At 37.6% G+C, this 27,795-nt stretch overlaps 1 protein-coding gene across 12 annotated transcripts; it reads left to right on the top strand.

Annotated features, from left to right (window-relative positions):
• Positions 1 to 27,757, top strand: TATDN1 (TatD DNase domain containing 1). 12 transcript variants are annotated; one of them, XR_004972534.1, is made up of 14 exons: positions 86 to 427; positions 7,096 to 7,161; positions 8,956 to 9,005; positions 9,878 to 9,941; positions 11,658 to 11,801; positions 11,894 to 11,936; positions 16,136 to 16,221; positions 16,305 to 16,345; positions 18,080 to 18,156; positions 22,858 to 22,928; positions 23,889 to 24,015; positions 24,788 to 24,919; positions 25,903 to 26,020; positions 27,582 to 27,757. XR_004972534.1 is itself a non-coding variant. In XM_036338648.1 (12 exons), exons 1-12 carry the CDS (start codon positions 58 to 60, stop codon positions 27,682 to 27,684), a joined length of 894 nt encoding a protein of 297 aa, XP_036194541.1. In that variant the 5' UTR covers positions 1 to 57; the 3' UTR covers positions 27,685 to 27,757. The 12 variants fall into 12 exon arrangements, 8 of the variants coding, with proteins under 8 accessions (XP_036194541.1, XP_036194540.1, XP_036194542.1 ...); XR_004972535.1 differs by lacking the exon at positions 25,903 to 26,020 and having other exon boundaries at positions 18,080 to 18,152; XR_004972533.1 differs by lacking the exon at positions 25,903 to 26,020.
• The last annotated feature ends 38 nt before the right edge of the window (positions 27,758 to 27,795 follow it).

Raw genomic sequence — 27,795 nt, 5'->3', positions numbered from 1 at the left:
AGGGCGGGGCGACCGCAGCACTTCCGCTTCCGCCAAGGAGAGCCCGGCGCCGCGGTCATGAGTCGCTACAAGTTCGTGGGTAAGAAACTGATTTTCCGGGCCTTGGGCTCTTTGCCCCCGGGCGCCGCTCGCCGCGGCCACAGGCCCAGCATGAGCTCTGGCTTTTCTGAAGGTGCCAGGGCGCCCGAGGCCGCTGGGCGCCGGTCCTGCCCGCTCTTCGGCGTAGGTGCTGCCTTCAAGGCGCACTTGTGAAAGTTCTCGCGTGGCGCCGTTATGATTTGTGCTTCTTATGACGTGTATGTACTCAATAAAAAGGAAAAAGGAAGCACAGCTACTGAAGAACAAGAGAGGCGAGTCACTGTAGTCTCCCCCTTCCCACGTGCACCTCCCGCCACTTCCCCGCTCCGTGGCTGCAGGAACCCGAGGGGTAAGAATATTTACTGCCCGGCACTTAGGAGACCCTGCGGGGCATGGATGAGCGAGGATTGGGACTCCAGTGTCTTGCAGAGCTGTTTTCCTGTGTATAGAGAGGAGTTTCTTGGCTGGTTGTCATGTGGATTTGGCTATTTCAGTGGTTCTCAACCTGTGGGTCGCGACCCCTTTGGGGGTCGAACGACCCTTTCACAGGGGTCGCCTAAAACCATCGGAAAACACATATATAATTACATATTTTTGTGATTAATCACTATGCTTTAATTATGTTCAATTTGTAACAATGAAAATACATCCTGCATATGAGATATTTACATTACGATTCATAACAGTAGCAAAATTACAGTTATGAAGTAGCAACGAAAATAATTTGATGGTTGGGGGTCACCACCACATGAGGAACTGTATTAAAGGGTCGTGGCATTAGGAAGGTTGAGAACCACTGGTCTCTTTGGTATGTGGTGGTGTCTGGCTTGTTCTCTACTGTTCTGTATTTTCTGTGAGCGTGAAGTTCTATCTAAAGGCAAAGCAAGTCTAAAACAATTTAAAAATGCCCCATTTGCTGTCCCTCTCTATCCCTAGATTGTAGGTGACAGTGGTAAGACATGATTCACTGAGGCTACACAGTGAGGAAATGTGGTTTTCTTTGGGTTGCAAACTTTTTTTTTCCCACTCTTTGTTTTGAGGAATAAAACTCATTAATGCTGGGAGTACTTTTTAACAGCAAAGCTGGTACTGCTTTTAAAGCTAGCTAAAGAAAGAAAGAAATGGAAAAGAAACATGACTGATCCGTGTAAGGTGACATGCTACTAAACATGAGTCCCTCAATGCCCTGCCTCCCCAAATCACAAGTAGTCCTTTTTCACTTTGCCTTTATTAAATTTTGGTCATTCCGTCTCAGTTCTGTTTCTCACTTAGTTTTTCAAGATGTTTATTGTCTTTGGCTGGAGCTGGATAGAAACTGATTTTCATACAGTATTTCTTTTTTAAAAAATATATTTTATTGATTTTTTACAGAGCGAAAGGGAGAGAGTTAGAAACATCGATCAGCTGCCTCCTGCATACCTCCCACTGGGGATGTGCCCGCAACCAAGGTACATGCCCTTGACCGGAATCGAACCTGGGACCTTTCAGTCCACAGGCTGACGCTCTATCCACTGAGCCAAACTGGTTAGGGCCATACAGTATTTCTTTACTTTTTTTTTAGTTTATCGATACCAGACATACTTCTGATAGGAACTTTTCAATTTAAAAGATTCTGACCGAGTTAAATAGCATTTTGACTGCGCCCCCCCCCCCCCCCCCCCCCCCCCCCCCCCCCCCCGGTGGTTGCAGCATGAGTCTGAGTCTGAGTATAAACAGATTGACTTACATCTGGCTGCTTAATCTGAGTATAAACAGATTGACTTACATCTGGCTGCTTAATGATGCAGTCTTGGATTGGGAGGTTAATCACTTAGGGTGGGATGACAGTGCAGGCATAGACCCAGCGGGTATTGTCGGTTCGGTTCCAGATCACCACAGTAAAGCGAGTCAATCACTTTCTGGTGGAGGGTCTTGCCTTCCATTTGTAAAACACATAACATCTGTGACTCGCAATAAAATGAGGTATGCCTGAATAGGTAATGTTGACCAAAATTCCATTTGTGGTCGGCGTGTTACAGAATCTGCACTGCACTCAATAATAATAATAATAACAGTTACGTTTTATAACTCTTTCAGTTTGTAAAATGCTTTCAGGGTCATTTTCCAGTTTGAGCCTCAGTTCATCCTGGAAAGGAGGAATTCTATGCCTCCCTTACGAGTGCGGAAACAGGCCCAGAGGCCTGCTGATTTACTCAGTCGTTCACTAATTAGTCCTGATGCCAGAATTCCGACTCCACAGCCCATTCTGTCTGAACTGCAGTTTCTGCTTATGTTTTATTTCTTGGGACTTGATTGGAGAGTGAATACTTTTAGAGGATAATTTTGAACATTCTGTGGTTCCCTTTATATTGACTTGTTAATTATTTTTATTTATTGATTTTATTGTGTTAAATAATTTTTATTGCCCTGCCGGTGTGGCTCAGTGTTTGGGTGTCGACCTCTAATTCAATTCCCAGTCCCCAGTAGGGGGTGTGTGGGAGGCAGCCAGCCAGTGATTCTCTCTTCTTCTCCCTTCCTCTCTGAAATCAATAAAAATATGTTTAATAAATAAATAAAAAATTTATTTTTAGAGAGAAAAGGAGAGGGTGAGAGAGGAACATCACTGTGAGAGCCAAACATTGATCAGCTGCTTCCTGCGTGCCCGCAACCTGAGCATGTCCCCTGACTGGGAATCGAACTGGCAACCAACTGAGCCACACCGGCCAGGGCTTTAGTGATTGATTTTAGATACAAAGAGGAAGGGGAGAGAGAGGGAAGGCATGGGTTTGTTGCTCCACTTATTTATGCTTTCATTGGTTGATTCTTGTATGGAATTGGGAGGATGCTCTAACCAGCTGAGCTGCCTGGCCGGGGCAACTTGTTAATTATCTTAATCACCCTGCAGGTGTTTGCTTGCTGGTGAATAAGGTGAGTAGGTGGGTGGGGAGTGGGAGGCACAGAGGCCATCCAATATAAGGAGAACTTCTTATAGGAAACAGAAGTGAATCAGAGTCCAGAAAAAGACGATATTTGCCTCTGTGGGGGAGGAAAAACTTCCTTCTACCCTCTTAGGTTCAGTGGCTGGCCCTAAGAATTAAACAGACATAAGACAGATTAATAGGAGCAAACATACAAATTTTATTTTTTCGTGTGTATGGGAGTCTTCAAATGGAAAATGAAGACTCAAAGAAGCTGTTAGGCCCAAAAGGTTAAGTGAGGATGTGGTGAGACAGAGGGACTTAAATTGTGGAACAGTGGCCAGGAAATACAAGGGGAAGCTAATAGAAGATAAGGGTTATTTTGGGTTTGTTTGTATAGATACATTATGACTTTGACTTTCAGTCTCTAGTGGTAAGAATGTCCTCTTCCTGGTATAGGAAGGGCACCTTTTTTATGGGAAATTTTACGACCTTTTAGCTGGAAAGGGGGAGATGAGAGAAACTTTCCCGCACTTGCTATTTCTCAAGTGCCTTCAGCTCAAAGAACCCAATATGCCAAAGCAGCATATTTTGGGGTGGCATGTTTTGAGTTCATTCATCAAACTTAACTAAGGTAATGGAGCCTGTTCATCAAAGTATAGAAAGCAGCTCTAATTACAGGCTGAGGAATACACCTCAGACAAACCATATGTCAGAAATAAAAAAGCTTGGGGCTATAAGTCAAGAGATTTTTTTAAATATTTTTTTTATTGATTTCAGAGAGGAAGGGAGAGGGAGAGATAGAAACATCAATGATGAGAGAGACTATCGGCTGCCTCCTGCACGCCTCCAACTGGGGACCAAGCCCGAAACCCGGGCAGGTGCCCTTGACTGGAATCGAACCTGGGACCCTTCAGTCCGCAGGCTGACGCTCTATCCACTGAGCTCAACCAGCCAGGGCTCACAAGAGATTCTTGCAGAAAAGGGAAGAAACTGGTGGCTGTGCAGTCTATCCCTACAGCCCAATGCCCTCTTGGGTCCAAAGCTGAATGTAGATCTTTGAAGTACGCTGAGACTTAGGGCCTGAAAGACTGACTCATATTGGGAAGAGGTGGGTTGTAGGGGGAAGTGGGATCACTTGTAATTGGCCTCAGTGTAAGCATTGAAAAAGGATTTAGCTTCCATTCCTATTAGGGTTGAGACAAGGACTTGGAAATTGGAAAGGTTTCATAATTGAGCCTCCAAGCCAATCTTTAATTCACTTTTGAAATTAGTATCAGAAAGTGTACTTGCTAAATTTGCTTGGTTTGGGTTTCATTTGTTTTTCACTTTGTTTCTAGGAAGAGATTGCTTTGGACAAATTCTAATTTCTTTGCTGCACAAAGGGAAAATGGGCTAGAGATGCAGATGGGCTCAGTGCTCCTAATGATCACCTGGTGGATGACTAGACTGACTCCTGTGACCGGTCATTCTAGGCAGAAAGACCCCTCCTCTCTTCCCAGGGTTTCCTTTCCCACTCTGCCCCTTCCCTATCTTATTTCCTGTCCTTATGAAAAGAAAATAGGTGCTGATTTCTGTGATCTGGACATTCTCAATGAGTTTGTATTTTATAGTATTTGATATTTGTGTGTTAACAGCCCTTTACTGTAATAGTACCTGTTGTGAATTCATCTCCCACCCTCCACTGACATATGCTTTTGCATATCTTTGAAGTTTTCTGCATTGTGCTTTTCTCTTGTGGAATACTCTCTTTACGTCTCTTGAATTACCCAGACTCCTTTCATCTTGCAAGGTCTGTTTTAATGTTGAAGAAGCAGAGCACACTGAGGGTCAGCTTGGCAGAAGCAGAGTGAGAATATACTGAAGAGAAGCTGGAGCTCAGCAGAAACAATGTAGGGTCTATTGATGGGCAGCTGTCTCTCCACACACAAACTTGGAGCTTGTCCTCGTGCTAAAAGCTAAAGGGCATGTATTGTAACTAAGGATGACATTGTTACTGGCCATGCCCATCACAACCTGACTTCATGTCTTATTCTTCCCCTTGTTCTCTTGTCCTCTGCAGCAGGATTTATCAGGAACAGCACTTGATCGTTTGGGTCGGATAAGTATTTGTTGTGAGAGGCTAGCCTGTCTGCCTTGTAGGATATTAGCAGCATCCCTGGCCTGAAGCCTAGATGCTAGTAGCACTTCCCGGTTGTGACAACTAGAAATGAATATAGGCGTTGCTAAATGCTATGGGCTGGGGGAGAGTTAGGAGAAGAGGTTCTGCAGAATCGCTCTCCATTGAGGACACTGCTCTACAGGCTCAGTGAATTTCTTCCAGGCTTGTACCTACACATGTGTGTGCAGAATGCCTTTTCCATTAGTTTTAGCTTCAAGATGACCTCTTTTGTGAAGCTTTTCTCATACTGCCAGAGCTGTTATTGCCTCCTTTTTGTGCTCCCATGCTAACAATGTGTGTTTAAATGAAAAGCCAAGATGAGAGGCAGCAAGCACTTATTTGAGTTAAAAAAGAATTGCACTTCTGGGAAACACTGATTCAGGCAGAAACCTGAATAGTTTACAATTATGGGGTGAAGGCCAGGGATAATTTTGAGAATGGTAAGGGGACAGAAGAAAGGAATTTCTGTTGGTGTTAATGAGCTAAGGAGGGAATTTCTATAGGCGCAAGTAAGTTATTCTTTAGCTCCACATGGTGGTACTAATTCTAAAGAACTATCAGGATTTCTGCTTTCCTGTTAACTTTGTAATCAGTTAATTGGAACATACCATTGTTTGGCCCAGCCCAAAAGTTACTTTGTCCAGTTGAAACATCCCAAAGTTTGAGGAGTAAGGTGTGCAAGGCAATTCCTCTGGGTGGCTGCTCTGACTCCATTTTGAAGTGGCTCCATTTATATTATTTTCACACAACCATTGTGCTGGGTTCTAGGGCAGTGATGGTGAACCTTTTGAGCTCAGCGTGTCAGCATTTTGAAAAACCCTAACTTAACTCTGGTGCCGTGTCACGTATAGAAATTTTTTGATATTTGCAACCATAGTAAAACAAAGACTTATATTTTTGATATTTATTTTATATAATTAAATGCCATTTAACAAAGAAAAATCAACCAAAAAAATGAGTTCGCGTGTCACCTCTGACACGCGTGTCATATGTTCGCCAACACTGTTCTAGGGATACAGCAATGAATATAAACATTTTTTCTGTTGCTACAGTGTAGTTTATTATATCACAGTTACATTTGTAGTTCCCATATAATTTCTGGAGGGCGGGACCGAGTCTTGGGTCTTACTCATTTCTGTGTTCCCTAACCCCTTACCATACTATTTGGCACAGAGTTGGCCTTCCTAAATATTTGATGAGTAAAGGAAATAAACAATTTATTCTTCTCTCTGCATCTTTGCTTGTATTACCCTAATCCAGGTCCTCTTCATGGTAAATGGGATCTCTTACCCGTTTCAAGCAGCTATCCTGACTCCTTGCTCCCTTCAAATCCTTCCCTCCACAAAGACTCCAGAATGACATGTCCACAGTGCAAACCTTACTCTTTTGCTTAAAAGCCATCAGTGCTTCTTGCTGCATCTGACACTTTAAAGACAAGTGTCTGTAACAGCTGAGCCTGGCCTTTTCTGGTCACTCCTTCCCTATACCTTTTCCAGCAGCTAGAATGGCCTGTCATTCTCCCTAATCATTGTGCTATTTCACACCCCGATGCTCTGCTCCTGCTGCTTCCTCTTGTCTGCAGTTTCCACTCTTGTACTGGGTAACTCTAACTCAGCCTTTAAGGTTCCGTTCAGGGACCCCTCCTCCTGGAAGCCTCTGGGCCAGCTCCCAGACTAGGTCGGGGTTCCTCGTCTGTGGCCCACAGTACCAGTGTCTGCTTGGAACGTTTCTTACTGTCTGCCTTCCCAATTCCCAGTTTCTTCACAGCAGGCATTGCTCTCTCATCTTTGTAGCCCAGGTGTCTAGCACAGTGACACAGTGACTGGCAAGCTGCAGGCACTCAGATTTTGTTGAAGTGAATGAATGTGAGGATGAAAAGTATGAACTTTTATTTAAAGAACAGGTTTCACATAGAGGCTCTTCATGATTAATCATTTATTTTTCTTTTGCTTTCCGCAGATATTGGTATCAACTTGACAGATCCTGTATTCAGAGGAATTTATAGGGGGGTTCAAAAGCATCAAGGTAAATGTTTTATTGAGGTAAACAGTTTCTCTATGAAGATAAATAGTCTGCCTCAAGGAGACCTAGAAAAGCGTAATCCACTCTTACAACTGAAATATTACTATGCATCTTGGATAAACTGTAAACAAAGTGAAACACCTATAAGCTACATTGATAAACTGTGATAGTGAACACTTATAATGCACCTGTTGTAACAGTTAATCAAGCCCTTATCTGTAGAAGTTTATAATTTCGAATATAGAACTTTACATAACCATATGCAGAAAAGCCAAACAGTAGTTGATGTTTAGTCTTTCAGGCAATCGAACAGTAAGGAACATAATTTAAAAATAATGTCCAGTTGAACATTAGTATGTCTGGTTTTCCTAAAACATTTCAGGGGGTGACTAAGTGGGAATGTTGTTTAAGGGGCGGTGCACTGCAGTCCTCTGTCTTGCCTCTCCCCCTTTCCAGCCCAGTCCTGCTAGATCCTACACATCTGCAGTGCAGATGGGAAGAGTAGTACCTCAAAGACTGATGGAAAGCCTAGCCAAAAACAAAATGGCTTCTATTTATCACATCAAGTTCATTTTTAAAAGGCTTATGTCAGCTACGTGACCAAGCAGGAAATGATGGTGACAAGTTTTTTAATTTCTCCAATAAACTAGCCTGTGCATATTGCCTCAGAAAATTACTATATTTGTCATTATGTAAGTACAAATAGGAAACTGGTTTTGTAGGTCTGGATGATACGGAATTGCACATTTCACATGCTCAGAAGTTAATCTCACTTGATACTAAGTGAAAGCTTTAAATATAGGAAATGCTAGATGTCACTTGAACAAAGAAAGATAAATGTTAGTTTTCCTTAACCTTACCTCAAAACTTATTTTACCTACTGCATTTAGAAATTTAGATGTTATTTACATAGTATAGTTAGAAAACTGAATCAATTACATTCTGCTTTTTTTTCTGCCTCCTAGCACTCAGAGTTCATGCTTTATGACTGGGTGTATATATTTGTATATGTGTGTGTATGAAATAAGTGTTATAGTGATCAATATCAGTATTATTCTAGTTTATAATAATTAGTAAAACTGCTCTACTTATATACGTTCACTAAGTCGATAATTCTTTGTCTAAGTTATATTTTGTAGCTATTCTAGAATAGTAATTGAATTCCAATCACATTTACTTTGTTGCTTAAATATGAAATTAAGAAATAGGTTTTTATGACATAATTGTTTAATTTTGCTACAGGCCTCTTGGAGCTTAGTAATTACTATTGATCTCCCCCAAAAGTTTGTTACTTAACAGTCAATTTTAGGAAAAAAGCAAAAAACAACTGTCAGAGAAAATAAAAAATTAACCTTCTTCAATGGGGATAGTAATTATAGAAATACGGCATTAACTAAAATTTTAAAATAGATGCTATATTTTGGGGGGCATTGCCAGGTGTACTCTAAAAAGCCGTAGTAAAAATAATCTTAATGATTTCTATTTTTAAAGATCTACCAACAAGTTTGAAATTCAAAGCAAATGGTTCAAATTTGTAGTCAGTGAATTCATCTTTAGTTTGAACCTCTGAATTTTGTCACTTTATACTCTTTTGGCCAACAGAATAAAAATACAAATAAGTGAATAACTTCATCTAGTTTGCCTTATACGGGTTTCTTTTTCTAAGATTATCACACTCTATTTTTATACGTTAAGTACTTGTTAAATAGTATTGATTTGATTTTGATTTAGTAAATGTGACTTATAAATGGAGTTTTATTTACCAGGCCCTCTTACTTTGGGATTCATCTTTTACAGATGACTTACAGGATGTAATACAGAGAGCTGTCCAAATTGGTGTTAAAAAGGTAACATCTAGTTTTTATTACTATTGAGATTTTTTTAAAAAACTAAATTTTGGTTAAAAGACTGCTGAATAAAAGGGAAAAAGCCAGTACACACTTGCCTTTTTTGAGTATATACTGTTAATATGTAATATTTATTATCAAGGTAATGAAATAAAGTATGTCCACATATTCTGTTCACAGCAGTTTAAATGACATAAGCTTCATGGATAGTTAGTTCTTCCATTCAGAAATAGCAAAATCTCTTTGAAATTTTTTTCAAAGTCCGTCTGAAATACCAGGCACCTGAAGAGGCAACCTTAAATACATTCATTTTATGGCATACTTTAGTATTTATTGAGGTAAGCAATCATAAAAAAGACATGTATCTGTCACCAAGCCTAGTTTTTATAGTATATAGGTATACCGTTGCAAGTAACTGAGGACAGTTTCATTTTTTTAGTAATAATTTGATTAGGACAGTGCCTGCTATTTTAGAGAGTTCTGTAGTGGTGCGGTATCAGCACACTTGGTAGCTACTGCCTCTACACTGATTAGCTTGCCAGAGATCTTTCGTTATTCAGTCTTTTGCAGTGTTTCACAACCTGATCTCTGCCTTCAAGGAACTCATGGTCTAATAGGAAAGACAGACATGTGAGTGCATTTCAGTAGGTGGGAGTGATGAATTCTGTGTATTGTGTGTCTGTGCATGGAGAGTAGAAGACAGGGAGCACTCTACATATAGGAGATGATCCTTCAGTTGAATTTTAAAGGAATGGGAAGTGTGTGACAGTGAGAGATAAAAGCATTCTGGAAAAAAGCAGGAATGGGAAGGCATGTTTGTGGAACAATTGCTGATACCTTGTTAAAGTGGGCTTATTTTATTTCTATTTCAGTTTATGATTACAGGTGGAAATCTACAAGACAGTAAAGATGCACTCCATTTGGCACAGACAAATGGTATCCTCATATTACTTTTATCAAAAGCAAATATGAATTAAGTTATTTTGAAGAAATCTTTCTGAGAACTGCTTCAGGTACAATACAATGGATCGTGACTGTAGAAGCAACAGGAAAATAGACTGATTTCAATGGGACATGATTATGATGAAAAGTTCAAAGTGCCCATTGGCATAGAACTTAATAAGGATTGTACTTAATAAGGATTAAGATTTCAGTTAATGAGAATTAAGGTCACCAGGTATATAATTTAACCTCAAATATTCCTGATGTAGAATTTTTCTGTATATGTTGTAATGTGTTTAAGGTGAATTGCTTGCTATTTGCTCTTTTTTAACCTAAGCTGTGAAAAATCATTTATTAAATATTTATTATGTAGACCACTATGCAAGTAATACTGTACTACATAATCCGTCCTGTACTTTATGTTCATACATTCTGCAGTTATTTAAAATCTATGAAATTTTGGAATTGGTTCCTAAAGAAATCTTAATTATATAAAATACCTCCTTTATCCAGCATTCATTTACTTATCAACCTTTTTTGGGGTGTGTGGTTTGCTTTATCTATTGGACACTGAAAAATTAGGCATTCTACGTTATTTTTCAAAATAACTGGCTTATTAAAAGCTATTGTTTATGGAAATCGCTTCAGGATCCACTGCTATTTTTTCATAGTGATTAAGGTCATAAAAGAAGTCATCTTTCCAGAGCTTTTAGGTGACGAGAATATTGTCTTCCATACTTTTTATCCCCAAACAGATATGTTTAAAAAAAATCCTCAGATCTCCGACGTCAGCCCTCTTCCACTCCTCTCCGTGTACCTGTTTCCTCACGGCTTTCAAAGCTCTGCCTCCCTTTTTATGTAAACATCTGCTCAGTCACAGGAAGGCTCCACACCTTTCCCATGGGTTCAGCTGCACCTTAAGCCACTCAAAAACCCTTTTGGCTTCATATTTGTGTTCTATGCAATTAAAACTATCAAAAAGTATGGCCTCCAGATAAGTGAGCTTTATTTTTATTTAGAAAAACAAATCCCCCCGTCCACCTCTTTAAGTTACCCTTATTAATGGTAAGGAATATACATTTTAACTATTAAGTATATGAAATAACACACATATGAACAGTGACTATAAAAGATAAATTAATTGACATTTAATTCTACAGTTGTTTCATTTTCCGTTCTACAAGGCTCAGAATATACCAAGCTTTGTTTTTTTTGTTGTTAATCCTCACCTGAGGATATTTTTCCATTGATTTTTTTAGGGAGAGTAGAAGAGAGAGGGAAAGACACAAACGTTCATGTGAGAAAAATACATCGATTGGTTGCCTCCTCATGAGCCCTGACCAAGGCCTGGGCTGGGGAGGAGCCTGCAACCAGATGATGTGCCCTTGACCGGAATTGAACCCAGGACCCTTTGGTCCGAAGGCCGATGCTCTATGCACTGAGCCAAACTGGCTAGGGCTGAGCTTTGGGAAGAGTTGCATTAATTATTTTTATCAATATGTTAAGGCAGTTTTCATCTTCATGTCCTACCTTGTTAAAGTATTCCAAAAAGTTTTATATGATTAAACTAATGCAATTCTAATAGTTTGAATAGTTTTTGGCTATTAAAAATTAACCAGTTGAAATTAATCTATGGTCTCATTTATGCATATGAAATATAAATATGAAAAATAGTTTAAAAATAATCCTAGGACATTATTTTGTGCTTAGATATGTTTTTCAGTACAGTTGGATGTCATCCTACAAGATGTGATGAATTTGAAAAGAATAACCCCGATATTTACTTAATGGAGTTGCTAAATCTTGCTGAAAACAACAAGGGGAAAGTTGTAGCAATAGGGGAATGTGGACTCGGTAAGTGCCAACCCAGCTCTGTGAGTGACCTTGAAAATATAATTGATTTGTTTTGTACAAGTCATGAGTAATTATTCTTTTTTGTCTTGAAGATTTTGACCGACTACAGTTTTGTCCCAAAGATACTCAGCTCAAGTAAGGAAATTTGTTGACTTTAGAAATGATTGTAAAATCTTAATTGTTTTAAAAAAAAAAATAGCTTTTATCATCCTGAATATGTATCTTTAAGCATCTCTCTTTTTTTCCATTGTATATCAACAGTTAAGTGCAACAACTACCATGCATACTTGCATATAATTCCTAAGGGACCAAAGGTTAGATAGATCCCTGATTGATTAGCCATATAATCTGATTTTAATGGTAGAAATAAGTGATGAGTTTTATATAGTAGAGGCTTTGTGTTGCTTTTGACTTAATGCATTCATACATGAACCATTCCAATGAAATGAATCGTATTCATTTGTGGGGGATGTGATTTAAGAGAAAGGATATGAAAAAGCGATCGGACCAAAGCCAGAAAACTTATTTTAGTCTTGCTGGGCTTTGGATAGTGTCACTTTGGAGCAGAGGAATCCTTAAGAGCTAGGTTGAGAGTGGTGTCTTCTTAGAAAACAGCAAAGCTTACAAGCTTTGGGGACTTCCTATATACCCTATTGCAGCCGTGGGCAAACTACGGCCCGTTTGAAATGAATAAAACTAAAAAAAAAAAAAAGACCGTACCCTTTTATGTAATGACGTTTACTTTGAATTTATATTAGTTCACACAAACAATCCATCCATGCTTTTGTTCCGGCCCTCCGATCCAGTTTAAGAACCCATTGTGGCCCTCGAGTCAAAAAGTTTGCCCACCCCTGCCCTATTGCCTATAGCTTTTAGTTGGAGCTCCTGTCATACTGGTGTAGTGTTAGAGGCTGAAAAGAAAATTTAGGTCATAGGCTTAATTGAAGATGTGCATTTTGTTGAATTTCAAAAACAATGTTTTAATTGTCTAGATCAGTGGTTGGCAAACTGTGGCCCCTTGAGTGTGGCTCTTCCACAAAATACCACATGTGGGCACGCACGTACAGTGCGATTGAAACTTCGTGGCCACACTCAAGGGGCCAAAGAGCTGCATGTGGCTCGTGAGCCGCAGTTTGCCGACCACTGGTCTAGATGATAAAATATTAGAATGAGCTTCTAAAGGAGGTTAATTTAGTTATTCCACCATTCCACAAATATTTAGAGACTTATATGTGCCAGAAACTGCTAAGAACCCAATAGTCAAAAATGTGAATAAAGTATAATATCTGTTCTTACGGCCATTTAAGAATAAACAATCCTCTGCTTAGTTGCTTATACATGAGCAAGGAGTCTGGATCAAATTCTTTAAGATACCATCTAGCTCTAGCATAATATTTTTTTCCTCTCATAATATTTAATAATAACCATTTTGTCATATGATCTTGATTAAGCCAGTGGCTTGAAGGGATTTTTCAAATTATATATGCCAAATTATATTTCCCCCTCCCTTCACTGCCTGCCCTACCACAAACAGCCCATATGTCCAGCCCAGTTGAAAATGCCTATAGCAAGAATCAGATTGAGTAGCGATTCTGTCACACCCAGACTTCAAGCTCCAGAATTCCTGGAGCGTGAAGGTTCATAACCAAGTGACATAGGATGGATTACATTAATGTTCTTCGAAGTCTTTCAGTTGTCTAATCTTTATAACTGTGTCAGAGCTATTTAATTAGTGACATAGTATTTGTTGTGTTTTTCAAGGATGCTCATGTGATTACCCACAGGGTCACTAAATCCCTTTATCTCTCTCAAATATCATGTAGGTCAGCTCACTTAATCTTAAGTTCACAGATTCATATTTAAGTAGAAAAAACAGTTATCTGTAGTGGTTTCTTAAGTTAAGCCCACAGATCATAATTCCTCCACTTTGGTGTCTTTTGAGCCAAGATAAGCCTCATGAGGCAGAGGCTCTGGTGTGAGAATAAGACTTAGAACTATTTAGAACTGTGAATTACAGGTGTTCTTTGAAGGAAAGAAGTAGCAATTCTAATGTTCAGAAGCTGACAGAGATGAATGAGCAGGACACTTGAGTGGAGCGTATGCCAAGTGTAATCAGACAAATTCTATTTTCTTACTTGAGCAACTATTTTATCGGGACTGCTTATGTATGTCCGAGGAGCCCACAACTTGGCTACATAACTTTTTTATACTGAAAGAATTCAACTTTTTGTGGCTTTTAGTCCACATTTAATTTAAAGTAACTATAGCACTAAAATGCCTAGCGGAAGATTTTCCTGCAGACCCCTAAGGAAATTTTATGAAAAATGACCCTTCAGTGGTTAAACTTCTCATGTCATTGGTGCTTCTGGCCCCAATAGCACCACTAGACAACACAACAACCACATGGAAACATATTTTTGGAAGCAAAACTTTATTTTTATATGACACATTCTATGATGAGTGAAGATATAATTTAAGAGCTATTTGGTTTTTTTCCTTAATAAAATGGAACCTACTGTGTTGAAGACTCATGTGATTCTCTAAGCGTTTTTTAATAAATTAGAATAAAATCTGATGTGATCCTGGTCATTGAATGAATTTGTATGGAAAGTTACATTTTATTCATGAATATTTTAAAAGAGGACATAAATAATTAACATAGGTTGGAAAATTGTTTTTGCCTGCTCTGTAATAGGAAGGCTAATTTCCAAGCTGAGCATTAGATTCTGTAAGTCTCCAGCTTGGTCATGTGGCTTAGTACGTAGAATTCTGCTGAAAAATATTTTCAGTTTAGAGGGGAGAACACAGAAAGTGGAGAATATTGCCTGCTGTGCATAGCCAGAAACCACACACTAAGTTCACAGAATGACTGGAGCACACTTACTTGCTGACATTTGAATTAATTTAGAGGTTATGGAAATAATGACTAGTGTAATGATTTAAATATTTTTTCCCCTCAAGTTTCCCTTGTTTCCTACACTCAAATTTCAGCACTTTAAAAATATTTTCGTTTATACTAACCCAGCAGAATTTTAAAAGGTGATTTAAAAACCTAAACATTGGGTAATAAAGACATAGACCACCAATTTTAGGATGACTATGTCTTTTAAAAGTATATTTTTGTTTCTAATTTTGAAATTGAGCATTTTCGAAGATAGAGGGGTACTCAGTAAAATAGCTGCTCTGCACTTCAGGAGACAAGATATGGGAAAATATTACCAAAGAGATTTAAGTTAAACACAGAGAAATTGTTCCCCAAGATCAAGAGGTCTAGAAGAGCTAAGCCCCTTGGAAAATAATAAGACACCTCTTGTCTGTAACTCCTGGTTTCACCTAAAACTACTTGACCAGTAAGGAAAATGAGAGGGAACACTGCTAAAATGAAGGGAAAAAACACCCCTCCACCCACCACCCCATTATATCCTCTGGATATTATACTGTGGGACCAGGAAGAGGCTTCTTTGATACACCATGACTTTTGGTTTTGGCTGGGACTTGGAATTGGAGCACTGAAGTTCGGGTTCTAGGTTTGCCATGTTGTGTGTTGTGATCTTGAACAAGGTCCTACCCACCTCTGACACCAAACCTTGTGCTGTGCTAGATGAGATAATGGTATGTGGCACTTGGAAAACCTAAAATATTCTAAAATATTCAGAGCTGCTACTTTATGTAATTTTCATTTTTCTGAAAAATGGAGTATTTTAGAGTATTTTAGTTTTTGTGCTCTTTAACAGCTCCTTGTATTTAGTTTATAAGGGAATCTTTTTGGTACAGTGGCAGTAATTTATTATACAACAGCACATAGAAACACTGAGTATAAATAAAGCTCTGCCTGGCTTCTCACTGGAGTCAGCTGACTCCTGCTGATGGTGCTCAGCCAGCTCTCAGAGCCAGGGGCTGGTCGTGTATTTTCCATCACCAAACACATTCTGCAGGGAAGGGATCCCACAGGTTATAGGATGGTGTCTGCTCCATTTGCTGAGATTTGGTTGGACAGCTAGTTAAAAGTAATTATTTGGAGAAATACCCTATACCTCTAAACTTAAACTCTATAGCTCTTTAGTTCTAGTGATCAGTAGTAAAGTACTACTTAATTTACCCTGTAGTTAATAATCATTTCTTAAAATTTTGTAAGCCCAGAAAATGAAGTACCTCTTTCCAGAAGATGTGTGTTGTAAAAGCCTTTGGCTAAATCTGGCATATTTTAAATGTCTCGATTTAGTATCTTTGCCCGATAATTTCTAGGGAAATTCCTTTAACTAAAAAAGATAATTTAACAATTATTTTTCTCATGCTAAAATAAAATTTTTAACAAAATCTTTTGTATTATGCAGATATTTTGAAAAACAGTTTGAACTGTCAGATCAGACAAAATTACCCATGTTTCTTCACTGCCGAAACTCACATGCTGAATTTTTGGGTGAGTTAAAGCTATAATATTTAGAATTTAAGTTTTGCAGAAATCCAACTATTTGCTAAAAGTTCTCTGTTTTTAATTCACAGACATAATGAAAAGAAATAGAGATCGGTGTGTAGGGGGAGTAGTAAGTATGAGTTGTTTTTACTAGATGCTGCAAAAAGCTTCTTGGTTATTAAGATTGGTCAATAAACTTACTAAGATTCCTCTCATTATCTGAAGGATATGTAAATTTAGTTACTGTCTTCAAAGTACAAAAATGAGTATAGAATTCTGTTCACTCTGCCTTCTCTATCAGACACTCTTAAATTTGAGCAAAATTAATTGTAATAATACTTAAAAATAATTTAACACTTAGGCTTGCCTTCTTAACTTCTTTTCAACTGTATTCACTGTTATTACTCTGACTTAGAGACTCATTCTCCTTTCTGTAATTTGCTTCTACTCTAAACACTTCTATATGGTCATCTTAGTCATTAATCTTGAGACATTTCCCATAAATATTATCTACCCACCACTTAACGCGAGTATCCATGTGACTTCTAATATTCTGGGGATCATGGACTCCTTTGAAAATCTGCCTCAGAAAAATGCTCAGATATGTCAATTTTCATACATAATTGCAGGAAAGACTCACTGGGCTCCAAAAAAAACCTGTTAATCTAGGCAGAGGAAATAGCATTTTGCACTAATTGTATACCCACATTGCACTGCTTTGACAATTTCATATTTATGCTCTTAAATTCTTAGCCTCATATTTTATGCATACTAGTGATATGCATGCTTTTTGCATTGCTGTGGTATTAAATATTACAGTGCACATTTTTATCTGTAATTTACTGACCCTATAACTTATCCTTTAGGAATAGTACTTGGAAATTGAGAGAGGCTTTCATTAATGCTCTTGGTATTACTGGTGGCACTTAAACCTTCAGGCTCTACTTCTCAGCCCATTTACTTTATTTCTAAATAAGAATTTACTTGGATGTTTCTATAATAGTTTTTAAAAAAAAAGTATCAGCAACAGCAAATCCAACTTAAATTTTTGACTTTTATTAAAAATTTTCAAATAAAGAATTAGTAATATTCTGAAATGGTTTATATGGAGTCACGTTTAAAATTTTTTGATACTGTTGGAGGCTATGTTTTCTAGTCAGAGGATAAAAATAAACCCTTTGGGCATCTAATAGTTTTGTTGTATAGAAACTTGTTACCCAGTGTATTCTGACTCTAGGCTCAGTATTAATTTGATATCACTGGCTAAGTATGTTTAAAGGAGTGTTATTGTTTTTACTGGTTTTGATTACATAAATACTATGAAAACTATACCTTACCTCCTATAATATCTTTGAAGGAGAAAAACGCCCTCTCAATTTTTTTTGCCTACTGAGCTGATATTATTAACTATATAATATTGTTTTAGCAACGTTCTTACAACCTCTTTATGTCTTAAAACTTGCCTCTCAAAAGTAATTTCTAACCGAAAAATTGAACGTTTAAAAATATATTTTTAATAGTTTTATAACATTTCTAATTTTTTCTCATGCTTTTGCCTAAGAATGTGGTTCCCTAGTCCAGTTCTCCTTCCTGGAGATGCATGCTGTAATGTATACATGCCCTAATGCCGGTGGAGATAGCCACAGGGGGCCACCAAGGCAGAAATTTTAGGCAGCCAACAAATTCCTTCTTATCTCATGTAATTGGAGATGATGATAGGTTATAATTGAAAGTAAAAATTGTAGAGGCCACCACATTTGAAATCTTGTGGTCCAAAAACCCTAATGCACCTATATTTTTGCTTAGAAAATCTTATTAAGGGAAGAGTAATTATAATAATAGAATTATGCCTGTATGTCTTTAGGTGCATTCATTTGATGGTACCCAGGAAATAGCAGCTGCTTTGGTTGACTTGGATCTCTATATAGGATTTAATGGTTGGTAGGTTCTGTTTTTGTTTCTTAACATATTAAGCAGATTCCTTAAATTGTTATAGTGAATTGCTGATGATGATACGAATTTGTTAATTTAGTTTGTATTTTGCATTGACCTTGGCCTGAAAATTTCAGTAATTATGTAGGAAATTAAACAGTACTATTACAAGTTAAAGCTAGAACATTAAGAACTACCATGTGTTCCAATAATGGAAAATAGTTTTATGTTGAGCTCAGCAACTAGCTTTCTGTAGCAATGCAGTTTATTTTCAGGTTATTTTTGTCCCTTTAAAACATACCTGTTCATTGTGTGTGTGATGACTGACCACAGGGGAAAGGTTATACTGTGACATAATCATCTATATCTCTGTAGGTCAATTAACTGGGGCTTAGAGAAGCTAAAAAACAGGTATAAAGTAACTCAAAAGTGTGAGGACCTGTGTCCTCTGGCTCCTCACTCAGTGACCTTTCTGCTGTTATGCCAAACTAAAACCTCACACACCCAATACAGGCTCATTTCCTTCCAGATTTGGTGAGCCTCCATCAGTGTCTTTTTACAGGATGTCAGTGTAGGTCATTAAATAAATTGCAAAGTAGTATAAGATTACTTTCCATCATTTGTGTTTAATTTCCTTAAAATTTTTTTTCTGATTTTTTTACTGTAATCTTAGAAAATAGAATCATGAAATTTACCTGTTTGCTATAAAGTTCAGACTTACTTAAATGTTCTAGTATTTTAAGTTATTTAATTTGTTAATTATTATGCGAAGGACTACATGCCTGTGGAAGAGAAAGTCCAGTAGTACTGAGGCTTAAAACACTCTCCAGCATGTCCTGTACCCCTGAATCAGTTTTTCCAGAGGCAATCACATTACTGTTTATCACCTTCTAATTATATGCATTGTTACTCATTCATTCCCTTTACCTGTTCTCATGAAGGTATGTGAGCATTTAAGTCCATATTCCATACTGTTCCCCCACCTGCATTATCCTCCATAGTCCCTTTAGTTTAGTTATTTAGAGTTTTTGGTTATATGCATATTCCATGTTTTCATTATGTTTGTATATTGTTGACTGCTGAACCATGTGGTGTACCACTTTTTTTATTCTCCTGGAGTAACTTTCCTCATACTTTTGTTTACTTGGCTTTCTTCGAAATTACGCTTTTTACACTTTGCAGCATCTCTATAAAATACCTTTATCTGTTTTTCCCTATGAGGAAACCTGTCTAGATAATCTGATTGTTCCATTCTTTCCAGACCCTTCCGTCTTGCTGCTTGTTAGGACTAGTGTTTCTTCTTTGATAGAACTATTTTTAGATCCCATGTATTCCTTTTGTGTTGATGGAACACATTTGAAAGTGAATTTATTCTACTTTTCCCTCTTGAAAGTTTGCCTAGATAGTGGATTTAAAAAAACCCCAAACACTTTCATTTGATATTTTTTCTGCAGCATCTTCTCCTCTCTCTGAAGAATTACAGTTTTTTAAAGTTATTTTCTGTTTGCCAAAAAATGCTCCGTGTTCCTTTTTCCCCTTTTGTTGTTTTGGTCTCTATCACAATGGAGGCTTTCTTCAAATGTCAGGCTGTTCTTCCCCGTATACTGTAAAAGTTAAAAAAAGAAAAAAAAGCTGATTGGAAGCTCAGTGGTGAGATAGCCTATCAACTGGGCCAGTCAGTCAGGTGGCCAACTGACATTCTCAGCAGGGATTCCTAAATGTCAGCTTGTTGAGCTCTTCCTCCCAGTTGGTTCAGTGTCTCCAGAGAGGATCCTCTGCTCCCTGCTGGAAAAGTGGAATGGAGATTCATAAATGTGCCTGTGTTCTGAAGCAGGGAGGGGTTGGAGAGAGGATTTCACTGTGCAGTAAGCAGTCTCCATTTTCAGTTCCATGCCTGACCCTGCACTCCTCTGTGCTTGCTCTCCAGTCTAGTCTCTGGTTTAAATTCTCCAGACTGTACACACCTCTCTCCCTCCTACGTCCTCCCTCTTTCTCCCCTGGTGGGGGCCAAAGTAATCATCTCTGCACTAGTTCATGAGAAAGTAATCTGGGAGTCCCATCTTCTCTTTTCTCTGACTTTTCACTTTTCAAACAGTCCCCCCTTTCAGTCCCCTGCCTCATCCCAGTCTTTTCCTGGTTCTTCCAGTTCTTAGAACTTTCTTGGGTGAATTGGTTTGTCTTCAGTATTTCTCTCTATAGCCATATAACACTTAAGCTGCTTAGCAGGTAGATACAGGTTATCATTTCTCCATCCACTTTCTACTCTATGTATTTTGATTAGGGGTTAGAAATGCCTTCTAGTTTCATAAAAAACACGCTGTTCTTTTTTTCCTTGTTATTTTGGGATGGCTTTGCAGAGACAGGGGTAGGCAGCTTTTATTCTACCCATTTGAACTGTAAGTCTGTTTCAGATATTTCTAAATTATCTCGAGTTTATAAAGACTTAGCTTTTTTCCTCCCTACAGTAACTGAATTAATGGATTAGTCGTTTAGTCAGAATCAGTATTTCTGGTCTTATTTTGAAATTTATTTTAGTCTTAATCTGAGTTTCTGCAGTATGGTAATTTATCTGTCTATAACCAAGTTTGGTTTCTAATGATTAAATTATAACCTTCTTCCCCCCCCCCCCCCCCAGAAAATGGGCACATTTTAAACTGGAACACACAATCTCAGTTGTTCTTCCTGAGACCCCGTCATCCACGCCCCCTCCAAGGCCTTTTCCCTCACTACATATATTGTCTACCCGTGGGCTATGCATAGATGCACATAAGTTCATTGGTTAATCTCTTCCCCCCCCCCCCATTTCTGTATTTTGATCCATTTTTACAAACATGGAATACATGTTGGAAAAGTCTTAAGTCAGACATGATTTCATGAGATCAAAAATATGTAAATTGTTAATTTGGTGACAAGTTTTAAATTTAGTATCCAAACTGTGGGAGCAGAAAATCTAATTTTCCTTCTACCCTTTAAGTTATTCTGCCTGGATCCTATAATCAAATTAACATGAGATAAATTAATAGGAGAAAATATTCAAACTGACTACGTAGGTATATCTGGGAGTTCCATGAGAATGAGACCAGAGGGCAGAGGAAGCTGCTATAGCCATCTTGAGCTAAGAAGGCAGGAGTTGTGGTTTGGGACTACAAAGGGGAGAAAAGCAGTTCACATGGAGGTGAAAAGCAAATGTTTGGTAAACAAATGTTTGCTGGGCCTTTAACAATGGGATACAACAGGACTTTGATCAGATGGGCCTTGCTAGTAGGTTCCTGTTATACTTAGTTCATATTAAACTATTGTTGTTTATGATGATAGCTCCCTCACTGGAGCAGATCCTCTTTCTAAATTCTCTTAGGCCAGTGGTCAGCAAACTGCGGCTCGCAAGCCACACGCGGCTCTTTGGCCCCTTGAGTGTGGCCACGAAGTTTCAATCGCACTGTACATGTGCGCCTGCACGTGGTATTTTGTGGAAGAGCCACACTCTTTTGTGGAAGGGGCCGCAGTTTGCTGACCACTGTCTTAGGCAGTTAGGGAGAAATGTCAAAAGTTTTTCCTTAAAAATAACTAGTTTCAAATAATAGCCCAAAGGCATATATGCAGTGGCAAACTCTGCTCCCCCTTAATACTGAGCATATCAATTTATTTTAGAAAATATTTACATTGACCAAGTACTAAGATGGCTGAAAATAATTCTGTTTTCTTCTGGAGAACACTGATTAAAAGACTGGTACTTACGGTAAACTAGACAAACATTTCACTCCCACCCCTCCTAAAATCCTACTAAAATTATATCCAAAAAGGGAAACGTATAAAAACAAAAGTGAGTTTTGCTAATGTAGATTTCTGGAAAACAGGTGAAACTGAAAGAGAAAGTTTAGACTATACCACTCTAAGTTATGTCAATTTCTCAGAAAAGTGAAATATTCTAAAAAGTTTTACTTACTCATAGGAAGTTACTGTATCCTCCCCAAAGGCAGGATCTGGTTGGTATAGATCTTAATTTGGATTCAGTAAGGCTAGTTAGTGACAAGGAGAAAACTCTGAGATGTCCTGAATTAAATCACAACAGGCCAGAAGGTTGAAGGAAGAACAGGAGGGGGTTAATCAGTAAACAACTGCAAGGCCAGATAACGAGACTGCTCACATTCCTGTATGTTGTCTGGTAGAATTTTGGATTAACTACCTTGTGGCTATTTCCACAATTACCTAAAAAGAGACTAGCTAGGCGCCATCTGCTTGAACTTTCCAATCTATTACCCACAGCCAGTCCCAGAACAGACACCTTCCTGGAAGACCCTGAGCCTATCCCAGAGCTGACCCTGTTTCACCTCCTCCCACCCCTTATCTATAGATACTGTAAATTCTTTCAAACAGCTCATATCCCCACCATGATGTGTAAGAATGCTCAACTCTAGGATGGCTGACAAGTTGCCTTTTCCATCTAGTACTATAGCTGGTGGTTTAAGCTTCATACCCCAGGACCTGGTCTTTTTCTTGCTGGCAATGGCCTAATAGCCCTTTAAAAAAACTTTCAGCCTTGGCGGTTAGAACTTTTATTTAATACGGATGGGCAAATACAATGGTATATTGCCTCTGTAGCCAAAGTTTGTTTTGGGATTTTGAGTTAGTTTTGTGATCTGTTTAGACAAGTTTATAGTATGAAAAGTCATTAAATGCACCTTTTTATTTTATACATTAATATCTTTTAAGCTCACTGAAAACTGAGGCTAATTTGGAAGTTTTGAAGTCAATACCTAGTGAAAAATTAATGATTGAGACTGGTAAGTTTGTTTTTAGAACTTTTTCATATTAACCCATTCCAAAAAAAGAACTAAAGGAAATTGAACAAATGTTTTATTTTAAAACAGCACACAGCCTCAACAGTTACATTTTTTAGAAAACCTTTGGGGTTGTTATCAATTGATGGAAAAATATTTATGCAGGTGATTTTTTCAATTTTAGAAATTTGACAAAAGCCTTAGCACTTACAAGGGGATGACTAAACAAGGAGCCTTAACTAAGCTAATTTTAGCTCAGGGTTTAAAAAACTATTCAGAACTTTTTACACAATGTCTTCTTTGCAATGACTTAATTCTACAATACTTTTAATTTAAATCAAATTGGTTTAGTCTAAGAATTTCTGATAGTAATCTGTTGCGTCTTAAAACAAGGTTAGAAGCTAACATTTTTATCTATACCCTGGAACACAAGGATTTTATACAAGAGGACTTTTTTTTGTGAAGTCAAGGCTGAGCCATTCTGAAGAAATCAGGTTTATTTCCTTGGGGAGTAATGAAAACTTAATGAGGTCATTAAAAGTACATAACTTATAGAATGTGTAAGCTATTACAATTCTTAATTAAGGAAACAGGTTATTGAATAACCCCAGTATTCAAAGCTACTATTCTTATGTTCAGTTGAGGCAACACAGAGGTTTGTTTAACCTAAATGTCCTCATGTTACAATTGTATTTCTTTTAGCTTTAGATCTTTTTTTAAAAGCATATCATACATCAGCAATAATGGGGGTTGGGGGACAAAAGTAGTCTTATAAAAACATTTAAGAATTTGTACAGTTTAAGATTTCTGTCTTGTATGTTTCTTAGAACCTTTCTGTTTTTGCCATGTTTGAAGCTGAATCATAACATATTTTAGAGGTTATATATTAGCTTGGTAATGTTCATTTAAAAAAATAATTCAAAAAGTTAAACTTCTGAAGAGACTTATATTTGCTAATTCTAGATGCACCTTGGTGTGGAGTCAAAAGTACACATGCTGGTTCAAAATATGTAAAAACGTCATTTCCTACCAAAAAGAAATGGGAAAATGGGCACTGTTTGAAAGACAGAAATGAACCTTGCCATATAATGTAAGTATTTTGTTTTCATGGTCTTCTAAACTATTAAAGCCAACCACCAAATGTCACTTAACAAAATAAACTCAAGGGACATAATTAAAGTTGGGTGAAGTCCAAATGAAGTTCAGATCAAATACAACCGTTTTAATGCAGTGGTTTTTAGGAATTTGCACCTGAATTGCTCTATTTCAGCTCCTCTTTTTATATCCTCTCTTCCCCAGTGGTTTTATTGCTGCAGTGATAACTTCGTGTGATTTTGGTCACTTGTCATTTTGTAGGGCGGGAAAAGATCTTAATGCTTTCCATATAGGAACACCTTACCTGGTTTAAGTTCTGTTCTCATGCAGCTTCCTGTTGATGGTTATAAAAATGCAATCTTAAGACCTTTTTAATGGTGTCTGTACTTTGAATGATTTAAAAAACTGAATAAGCCGAGACCGGTTTGGCTCAGTGGATAGAGCGTCGGCCTGCGGACTGAAAGGTCCCGGGTTCGATTCCGGTCGGGGGCATGTACCTGGGTTGCGGGCATATCCCCAGTGGGGGATGTGCAGGAGGCAGCTGGTCGATGTTTCTCTCTCATCGATGTTTCTAACTCTCTATCTCTCTCCCTTCCTCTCTGTAAAAAATCAATAAAATATATTTAAAAAAAAAAAAAAAAAAACAAAACTGAATAAACCTAAGAAATAACACATGAGAATTTCCTTTTTCCAAACAAAAAGAGGGGTAGAACTTTATAGATTTTTGTTTTCCTTAAATTCATAATCTTTTTTATTATAATGTACAGACACATGTGAAAAAGATGGGCTTCTGTTACTCATCTAACTATCGAGGAGCTGGAGACGATATTTTAACTTACAGAAAAAGTTTGTAATATCATTTTAATGGAGACATCATCTGATTTCTTTTGTTTGCACAGGTACATAATTTAACTCTAGACTGTATCAATCTAGTGTGGTTTACCAGTTTAGGCAACTGAACACATTTATAACATTCACAAAAATTAATATTGAATTACTTTTAAATAGTAATTCCTTCCATATGCATTATTTTTTTCCCCAGTAGTTTTTAACAGGTAAGAGTATTAAGTAAGCCAGAGCTAAATTCAGCAGGCAGAAAAGTGAATTAATTTTATCAAAACATATTGGAAAGACCTTTTGCTTTATTAAACATGCTAGTGTTGGCAAATACTTTAGAACTTAACTCAGGGGTCCTCAAGCTATGGCCCGCGGGCCACATGCAAGTACAAATATTGTATTTGTTCCCGTTTTGTTTTTTCACTTCAAAATAAGATATGTGCAGTGTGCATAGGAATTTGTTCATAGTTTTTTTTTTAAGCCAAAGTCCGGCCCTCCAACAGTCTGAGGGACAGTGAACTGGCCCCCTGTTTAAAAAGTTTGAGGATCCCTGACTTAACTGTTTTAAAACCCCTGGGTGAGGAATATATTCTGCTTAGTAAGGAATCACTTGTAATTTTTCTGAAATGTACACTCTTGCAAATTCAGAATATAACACCTTACCTGGTTTAAGTTCCATTCTCATGAAGCTTCCTGTTGATGGTTATAAAGATGCAATCTATACTCCATTTTCTATACTATCTTACTGTTAAGTATACCTGTTGACTTTAGCTATACATTTACAAGACGAAATTTTAACCTGTTTCTAAATGCCGACAGTTAAGAGCTAAAAATGCATGATTCGCAACTACAACCATGAATACCAGTTCTGAATAAGCAGAGCTTGGGAAAATCAACATTTGCAAACTGAAAAGCTTAAGCCACATTTCAAAAACACACCTGCCATAGTCTAATTAACTAATTGGCAAGTTAAAATTCCTACTTACAAAGTCGTTTTAATCAAATTCCATCTATTAACAGTTCTTTATTTTAATTATTTGTATAGAGATCTCCCTTCTAAATAAATTCTTTGAAGCACATTCTGGAGGTCTTGCCATATGCCATTTTACTGAGGCTATATAGAAGAATCCAGACAGCCCCTTCCCTCATCTATCCACCAGTGAGTAGGTACATTGTGCCAGGCACTTTGGATAAGGCACTAATTGAGTCAGACGAGGATTCCTTCCCTCTGGAACAAATAAGACATAAAAAGTATAATTCTAGCTGGTAGTGGTGTTATAGAGGTATGAATGTGTGACTGGGACCATAGGACATAGCAACTGCCCGCCTTAAGGGGAAATAAGAGAACTAAAGTGACATTTCAACTGTTTACTAACTGGGAATTATGCCAGACCAAGATAAACACGCTGAGCAAAGGCAGACTGTTAGAGGACTTAGCTGCTCCAGGGGAACAGTGAGTTAGGGTGCCAGAAAGTAGGATGCACGAGTAAGTGATCAGTCTGGGAAGGTAGAATGAGGCCAGGTTGTGAGGGCTCTTCTGTGCCAACTTTAGTAATTTAGATTTTATCAGGACCCAAAGGATTTTAAATGGGAAAATGGCAGCTTTTTTCTTAAGCTGTAACTGCTATCAGTGTGGAGAAAGGACTGGAAAGGAGAAGGGTATCGGGAATCTATTTTGCACAGTATTATGCAAGTTCCAATTCCAAATAGTTTAATAGAGGAAAATTCTGCAATTTACGAAGAAAATTGGATCTTCAGTGTCAATTTAAATGTTAACAGATTTACTTTCAGCATATTTTTGACTGTCAGATAACAAAAATTTAGTCAGTTCATTTAGTATACAAATTAAGCATTTTGTGCTACTTTTACAGAATAAAGTTCCAGTTAATCTTTAATCTCCATCCCTAATACCATTTGGTGTTTTAAATTTAAGAAACTGATAAAAAGGAACAAAAAGCTTAAGATAAAGACTATTTAAATGTTTATATAATTCATGTATAAAAATATTCTATCTATCTATGTAAGAATGCTAGAAAACATTACTGATAATTATTTTAGGGAGAAATTGAAAGAATAACACCTGGGCTATTCTCTGTATGGCAGGGGGGAAAGTACAGGAAAAGAAAGCCCAGTTTCCCCCCCTACCAAACACATTATTCCGAGTAAATAACTTCCTTTGCTTTCATCGTGCTAGTGATCATGCCACAGTTTCTTGGCATGATCACTATCCTTTATTACTAGTTCTCTAAGCAGTGGCTTTCAAATTTTGATGGCTGTCCCCACAATGACCTACATTGACGCATTACACATGTACATACATAAATGAAATAGTACTTGCCTACATGCACTGTACTTTTCCTTTTGTAACTTTCAATTTTTTAAAAGCTTACCATGACCCAGTAATGAGTATGTAATGACCCACAGTTTAAGAGGACTCATTTCTACCAGGTTAATTCCCTAATTGAGGTACACATTATATAGGCTGCCTTTATAATTTATTTGAAACTGGTTTTTAGCTCTAGTTATATGCAAAAACTACCACAGAAATCTCTAATTCCTCTATTTTAAATATCCTAGCAGTTAAACTTTCTGATAGTGCTGAAAACTTTAATACCCGCTTAAGCTTATTAAAAGTGCTAGTATCATCCTTTATGTGGAAAAAGATAAATAGCTTTAAAACAGAATACATAATTGGAAATTTAAACTATCTATTTTTGTTTTTAGCCAAATACTGGAGATAATGGCAGCAGTAAGAGATGAGGACCCACTGGAATTAGCCAATGAGCTATACAATAATACCATTAAAGTATTTTTTCCTGACATGTAATTGGTATGTATTTTCCATCATGTATGTGAAATTTCATGGTAAAACTTAGTTTCAATAAAGGAATTCTCTGGAACTTGTCTAAAGAGGTATTATATACATCACTGCACACCA

Source organism: Myotis myotis, unplaced genomic scaffold (genome assembly GCF_014108235.1).
Source record: "Myotis myotis isolate mMyoMyo1 unplaced genomic scaffold, mMyoMyo1.p scaffold_m19_p_16, whole genome shotgun sequence".
NCBI lineage: Eukaryota > Metazoa > Chordata > Mammalia > Chiroptera > Vespertilionidae > Myotis > Myotis myotis.
This window is presented reverse-complemented; position numbering and strand designations above follow the sequence as displayed.

Excerpts from the sequence above, each read along its gene's own strand:
- TATDN1 (XM_036338647.1), top strand. The coding sequence starts at position 274 with ATGATTTGTGCTTCTTATGACGTGTATGTACTCAATAAAAAGGAAAAA. Across the intron at positions 22,929-23,888 it reads AAAATTAATGATTGAGACTG|ATGCACCTTGGTGTGGAGTC; the intron begins GTAAGTTTGTTT and ends TGCTAATTCTAG. Across the intron at positions 24,016-27,581 it reads AATGAACCTTGCCATATAAT|CCAAATACTGGAGATAATGG; the intron begins GTAAGTATTTTG and ends TTTTGTTTTTAG.